This window comes from Chiloscyllium plagiosum, chromosome 12, assembly GCF_004010195.1.
Source record: "Chiloscyllium plagiosum isolate BGI_BamShark_2017 chromosome 12, ASM401019v2, whole genome shotgun sequence".
Lineage (NCBI taxonomy): Eukaryota > Metazoa > Chordata > Chondrichthyes > Orectolobiformes > Hemiscylliidae > Chiloscyllium > Chiloscyllium plagiosum.
The window spans coordinates 55,817,889-55,825,832 of NC_057721.1; the positions used below are offsets into that span (position 1 = coordinate 55,817,889).

Here is a 7,944-nt window from a genome sequence, read left to right on the forward strand (position 1 = left end):
CAATTCGGTTCTAAAGAACGGTCACTGGACCTGAACGTTAATTCTGATTTCTCTCCACAGATGTTACCAAACCTGCTAAGCTTTTCCAACAATCTCCGTTTTTGTTTCTGATATCCAGCATTTGCAGTTCTTAGGTTTTTTTTTATTTAGCTCAATTTGTATGGGATCTTAAGATAAAATTCAACAACATCATCAATTATTGTCAACACTTCATTATGCCTAAAACCATCGCTCACAAGGAATCCTTTAACATCATAAACGAAGCAACATTTAAATTGGCAGAAGACAACAGGAATAAGTTGTCAAATGCTTCTTAAAGTAGTTACTGATACACACCCACATACAAAATGCAATCACTGTAAATACATTTTCCATGGATTGATGAGGTCACAACAAAATGGGTTCATGTTAATCTCTAACTCAATCTTTGCACTTCCATTCAGAATAAGTCACAAGGTAATTCACTTTGAGATGTGATTACACAGAAATGAAAACCGTTATGACACTGCTCAAGTATTAAATTATCTACTTGACTCAGTGTTCATTATAATAGCATGCGCTATTCCTTTGTTGAAAGGTTTCAGACTGTTCTCCCTCCTTTATAGCCCCCTTCCTTTGAATTATGCTATATTGATACAAAATTTAGTTCAATGTATACACTATAACATTTACATTTTTGCCAACAAGAAAAATACAAACATAGGGCAGAATCTTACCAGGCTATAAGCGATGTGACCTATGGTGAGATGTATAATGGAATTGGAATGATAGTGATCTTGGCATTGAAATCATCTTGCTGCAAATACCCTGCTTTGTTGAAGTGGCATGGCAAAATTCTCACTGGGCGAGTTTCCAATGAATGTCTTTGTTGCTTGTTAAAAAGCTTGCTAATAGTTCAACTCACCAAGGTTATGATCTTACCAACTCACCATTAAAAGTAGCTGTCGGAAAAACTTGATATGGAAACCAGAGGAGGTTTGAGCTGGTTTGACTCATCTCTTGGTCTAAAGGAGCTCCTTGTTGGATACTAGGCACCAACATCTCAGGACACTGGCCACACATCCATGGATATTGGCATCCAACATTGCCAGTCTCTATGAAAACACTTGGCTTAAATCAGATCCACTTATAGGGTGCTTCTGCACTTCAAAGCTTCTCCTTGAGCTGCACTATCATTGAGTAACTATCATTACAATGCTGCAGCAAGGATACGTGGTACTCAGGGACATGTAATCAGATAATGGACTAGACCAGGCTACACAGCTGGACTCTTTGCTTGCTGTCATAATGAGTCTCCCTGGATGCTTGCAGCAACCCTGCCTTGCATTGCTTTGCCTTGCCTTTTTGTACTTTGTCCCCTCATCCAGAGATACCTGGCTTATATTACCACTGCCATTTAGCACAGACACAAAGACAGGAACCTTGCCATGGTTGTCAGCAGGCCTTAGTCAAGCCTTTGCTCAGGGTCCCTGAGTCAATTTCCATCCAGGCCGTGTTGGGCACATCAGTGTCAGAGTCTGGATCTTCTGCTCATAAGGAGTGTTGGGCCATGTCTTGACTCTTTCTGCCCTAATTTTCCAGAGCTGTTTTTCCTCTGTGATAAGAGAAAAGCAGGTATTATGGAAGACAAAAGTGGAAGGCACAGCTATCACTGTTGGTGCAGGTGGGAAGGTTTCCCAAGTGAGTGAGTAGTCAGCACTGAGAACAAGCAAGGGAGAATGGGTAAGATGTCAGTGAGAGTGGTAGAGGTGGGTACAGCTGCAGAGATAGAGTGAATATGAGATATTGGAGAAAAGTTGTGGCGAAGTGGTGAAGGACATATGAAGTGACCAGGAAGTTTGACGAGGGTAGGGCGGTAGATGTAGTCTATATAGATTTCAGTAAAGCCTTTGATAAGGTTCTGCATGGTAGGCTGCTATGGAAAGTTAGACCGCATGGAATCCAGTGCAAGCTGGAAAACTGGATACACAATTGGCTTAATGGTCGGTAGCAAGTAGAGGGTAATAGTGGAAGTATGCTGGTCGGACTGGAGGCCTCTGACTCATGGACTGCCTTAGAGATTGGTGCTGGACCCATTGCTTTTAGTTTTCTATATTAGTGATTTGAAGAGAATGTACAAGGCATGATTAGTATGTTTGCAGATGACACTAAATTAGGGGGTATTATGGACAGTGAGGAAGGTTATCAGAAATTGCAGCAGGACCTTGATCAGCTGGGGAAGTGGGAAGAGAAATGGCAATGGAGTTTAATATAAATAAGTGTGAGGTTTTGTATTTTGGGAAATAAAATCAAGCTAGGAGTTTCATGGTGAATGGTAGGGCCTTAAGGAGTATCGTGGAACAGAGGGACCTTGGGGCTCAGGTGCACGGTTATCTGAAAGTGGAGTCACATGTAGACAGAGCAATGAAGAAGGCTTTGGCACACTGGCCTTCATCAGTCAGGGCATTTAGTATAGAAGTTGGGAAGCTATGTTGCAGTTGTAAGGGATATTGATGAGGCCGTACTTGGAGTATTGGTCAGTTTTGGTCACCTTGTTACAGGAAGCATGTTATTAAAGTGTAGAAGAAATTTACAAGGATGGTGCCTGGACTCAATGGTCTGAGTTATAGAGAGACATTGGACAAGCTAGGACTTTTCTTCTTTAGACTGTAGGAGACTGAGGGGTAACCTTCTAGAGGTGTAAAAGATCATGGCTAGAGTGAATGCACTGTCTTTTTGCCAGGGTTGGGGAATCAATGACTAGAGAGCATCAGTTTAAGGTTAGGGGGAAAGAATAAAAGGGAACCTGAGGGGCACAGAGGGTGGTAAGCATATGGAATGAGCTGCCATCAGAAGTGGTTGAGGTTGGTACGTTATCAACATTTAAAAAGCATTTGACAAAAACATGGATAGGAAAGGTTTTGAGGGCCAAATGCAGGGAAATAGGGTTAGTGTGGATGGACATTTTGGTCGGCGTGGACCAACTTGGGCCAAAGGGCCTATCTCTATGCTGTAGGACTCTGTGATATTGACCTTCTTCTTACAGGATTGGGCATTTATTCAGGTGGCTGATACTGTCTCAAAAATATGCTGATCTGGGTGCATAATGACTTTTTGGAGATAGCCCCTGTGCCAGTGTTGCTGGCCATTCCAGGTTTGCTGGTGAGTGGTGAGTTGATCCAATAATAGAGCATGATAAGATGGGTGGAAATAGGATCTGATTCTTAAATGGCCATTAATGTAAGTTTGGTAAAGTAAGGCGAGAAAACCTGTTTGGCCAAAAATGGTAAGATTCTGTCCATAAATTCTGTTTCAACATTTGTCATAGGTTTTGCACTTTGGTGAAAAATCTTTAACATTTTCCAATCAATTTCGGTCCTTAACTCTTACCCAAGGAGTCATTGATAATGATATTTTCAGCAACATTCCTGGTATTTAATAAAATGTATGTAGAACACGGATTAGGAACTTGCATGACAAAAGCAAAGTTCTTGTTATTATTACAAGTGCGAAAGTGTTTAAATGTCCAGATGTTCTTCACACAATGCAGTCGACAGCTGAAGCTCTTAGTATTTCCAATAAGCCACCCTCTTTCACAACTTGCTCTAGTTAAGAAATGAATTTGACATTTAAACTGAAGCTGCAACCTAATGATGGAGTCAACATATTCATTCAGTTATCCAAGTCCTTATGTAATTTATGAGCAAGTAATGTAATCATCAATTCACAGTTCATCTGAAAAGCTTGCACAATTACTTAATTCTTCTTTAACTAGTGTTAGGTTTACACAACATTCCCAATTGCAACATTAAACCACAACTCGTACTTAAAATTGTGTAATCAACATGAATAACAAAAGACTATTTTGAACAAAGATGGTATAAAATTGTGTATGCAGATATCACACAACCGTGAATAGAAGACTGAATAAAACTATATTTTTCTTCTGGGCATCCACCGCTCTGTTTGCTACAATTAATAGTTTGTCCAGAAGAACTAGTCCACACCACCTCTAGTGTTACTTATGACATCTTTTTGGAGGTACGTAAAAGAATATTTGAGACAGCCATGTCTCCAACTTTCTGTCCTCTTCCAATATGCTACATTTCATGACATACGGCTATTCTGTACAATTAGATGCAATTTTGCTGACAGCTTTAATTCTATGTTAGTTGACATGTTCTTGTATTCACGATTAGTCAGCTGAAATGAGCTGTAGGTTCGAACACTGGTGCTTTATTTTGGGAACTTGAATCTGAGTCTGGTATAGTGGATATGATTATCTGTTTCCCTGTTCGTTGGAAGTGCAGAGCGTAAACAAAATAATTTTTGTCAGGGTTAATTGTACATTTTCTTATTCAACACTAGAAATCAAACAGATGGGAGATAGAACCATAAACTGTTACAACACACACTATATTGCCCATCATGTTTGTGCCAATATTGCTTGGAACATAGCCATCTAGCCAAATCCCACTTGCCTGCTGGCTTCTTATGTCATTTAATAATCTTGTTCAAGCAATCATCTATTTCCCTTTGTTTTTGTGGGACTGAATGCCATGTCTTTAATCACTTTTTGAGAATTATTTTCTGGGCTTGGAGAGCATTCTGAATTGTCCTTTTCTCTGACAACAGCCATGAGGCACTGGTGAAAGAGGTAATGGAATGAGAACTGATCACATTTTGATGCAGAAGACACATCGCCCAACTGCATACATGGCTTGGCAGAATATACTGCATGAAGTCCATAAATATTTTATTCTGAGTTAGGGGACTCTTATTGAGGATGATATTCTGAGTTATCCTTTGTAAGCAGACTCAGCATTAGCCACTGGAGAAATCTTATTCCAGTTTTTGGAGCTATATCTAAATGAGAGATCATCTGAGTGTTCTAATTATCTGACTTGCCCAAACCTCTTAGAAGTTGATCCCTTCAAATGCCCATCCAACATCTGCAGTCCTCACTTCCCCCTTCAAATGTTCACCAAGACTAGAGTTAATAGAAGAGTCTGCTTTGTGAGTCAATGGTATGGAGAACAGAAAGTTTGTATAACACTGAAATATGTGACAATCAATCAAGCTTTAACACTTTCCAATTCTGGATTACAGCTCTTGTAAGACTTTCACTTATGACATTCAGATGTAATTTTTGTAGAATGTAAAAGTTCCATGGCATCTGCCATTATTGAAAAACAATATATTCACTTGGGCCATTAGTTGTTGTGACACACTTGTACTTACTTGCCTTCCTTTCCTTGTTTTGTTTTCAGAGTTCAATCCCAGATATCTCATAGCAGTTCATCCTGTGGCTGAGCAGAGCAAAACAGCCTTGAAGAAGAAGTGCAAAGGTTTCAGAACTTTATCCCTTAATTATGCCTAAGGTTAAAATAGTTACACATTCTGCTGATTTTATACAACATTTTCTTTCTTTCCTTGTCCCATCTGTACAAGTTTGCATTCATACATGAAGGATCCGAGACAATGCTGGCAGACACAAATGTCTGCAATGAATAACCACCCTTTAATTTTTCATAAATTCAGAGCAAAATAAAGATCTACTGTTAAAGATTCCAGTTTGCTTGTGTTTAAATGGTACCTGTGAATTGCATATTTAGTTTAACTTTGTTTGTCACCAACTTTTCAAAACTTTATGACTGATATGGATTTGAAATAGCAAACAAAATTCTTCATGTTAGTTTTTTTAAAGGATTGTTGCACATATTACAGAAAGAGCTTTCTGTAAAATCATTTTGGGTGTGTTTTGTGCAACCTTCGATCAACTGTCATTTACCATAATGTACCTTCAATTAAAACAGAAGCTTTTGATAGACAGTATATTAATAGTCTTTGTAATGCCTCCTAACATTCACCAGCAATTCTGGCTGAAAAACATAGCTTGATGGGATTCATTAACTCTTTGCAGTTGTATTCAGTGCAAGTAAGTACAAAACTCATTTTAAATTCTAATTATTTCTTCTCCCTGTTAACCTTCTTATTACAATGTGCACATCTTCACACTCAGCTCTTTCTCCCAAGTAACAAATTTACTGCTTGCAGTATGTTCACAGTTTGTGTTGTTTATGTGAAAGCATAATGATCCACATTCACTCACCACATTTGCCAGACAGAACCTTTTTTTCTTGAACTGATCCTCAATTTTCCATGCCCACTAATTTCCTATTATCAGCAATTTTAATATTTCTCTATATTCATGCCTAAAAGGCATCCCAGCAAAGTGGAACAGCATGCAATCTGGAATACCTACCACAACAATCAGTAACTTTTAAAAATGGTCTGACAATTGGTAATTATGATAAATTGAAATCCTGTTGTCTTTGAGAAATTGCTGCTGTTGGAGCTCCAAATTCCACTGTCTTCTCTTCACTGATATGTTTTATCTCCCTCAGCTTGAATCTCTAGATCCAGCCCCATGCATTGTTCATCCTATCACTTGCACTTGTCAGAAAGAATTTTGACTCAGTATGGTTGTATGGATTGACTCTTTCAAGTATCAGTTAGAGTATTGATTCTGAAATCACAATTGCTGTTGGCTCTGCACCCCATCTGCACCTAGTCCATGGTTCTTGATACCCCATGTTAAACATCATTGTATCCAATACAAAGCAGCAACACACATGGAAATGGCATATACCTATCAATGCCCATTATTTATATTTTGTGATAGATTTGGCCTCTTGTTTAAGTTTCTTTCCACATTGTGCAATTAATTTTGCTACACTTATCTTAAAAGCTCAAACTTAAATAGTTTTTTTAAACAAATTTTGAAAAATACAAATAGTTATTTCAAGTGTTTTTGTTGTAAAGGGTAAATTATATCTTATTCACCTTGCAGTGATAGCATGTATGTTACACTTTCGTTTCAGGTAACCTGAATCATCAAAAGCCTCCACAGATAACAATATCTACTCGAACTGCTACATCTGTGTTTCTCACGTGGACAAATGGTATCAAAGGAAATGTTTATAAACATGGTGGCCATGATTGTGGAGATGAGAGGTAATATACTTCAAGTGCCGGTATATCTATCGTTGTTGAAAAAGATGAACAAACCCTTTGTATGTTCCCAATCCATTAAGAAGTAATTTGTTCAGCATAGACTTGTATCTCTCATATCTTTTCAAAGTGCAAGTTACAGAATAGTTTTTAGAATAGATTTTTCAACATAGTTTGCCTTCATTGAAAAGTTCAACATACTGGAGGATAATTTGTGCAAAGAGAACCTAAGCTTCCCTGAAAAGGTGAAGACTGGCTTGCCATTTAGTTCCCACTGACTTTATAATTGTATCCTTCCCAGAGTTTACTGTTCAGAGTCTGGATCACCAGCCTGGCGCATGCTTTGCCTTTTAATAGATGGCTTACATAGGAGCAAGATTGACACCTCAGTGCAGTACTAGGAAGTAAGCATACTATATATAAATAAGCACAAATAATACTGGAAAAACTCAGCATTTCTGGTGGCATTTGTGGAAAGAGTTAACATTTTGAGTCTGGTATGGCTCTTCTTCAGAACTGTCTATTCTGAAGAACTGGCTCTAGATATGCTTCTCTTCCCTGAGATGTTTTATCTCCTTCAGCCTGCCTCTCTAGATCCACCCTTATTCGTTGTTCATCCTCTCATTTGCACTTCTTCGATAGAATTTTGACTCTGTATTGCTGCATGAATTGACTTTATTGAGTACCAGTTAGTGTATTGAGCCTGAAACCACAATTGCTCTTATCTGTGCACTCCATCTGTACCTAGTACATGGTTCTTGTTATAGGCTCATAGAGATGTACAGCATGGAAACAGACCCTTCAGTCCAACTCGTCCATGCCGACCAGATATCCCAACGCAATCTAGTCCCACCTGCCAGCACCCTGCCCATATCCCTCCAAACCCTTCCTATTCATATACCCATCCAAATGCCTCTTAAATGTTGCAATTGTACCAGCCTCCACCACTTC

The 7,944-nt window shown here is 38.7% G+C and overlaps 1 protein-coding gene across 1 annotated transcript in view; it reads left to right on the top strand.

Moving 5' to 3' along the window:
- LOC122555285 (mucin-3A-like) overlaps positions 1-7,944 on the top strand; it is a 462,531-nt gene that overhangs the window by 163,380 nt on the left and 291,207 nt on the right. The window contains exons 5-6 of the mRNA XM_043701128.1: positions 5,250-5,327; positions 6,864-6,996. Of these exons, the coding sequence (XP_043557063.1) occupies positions 5,250-5,327; positions 6,864-6,996 (211 nt within the window). The remainder of the gene's footprint in view (positions 1-5,249; positions 5,328-6,863; positions 6,997-7,944) is intronic.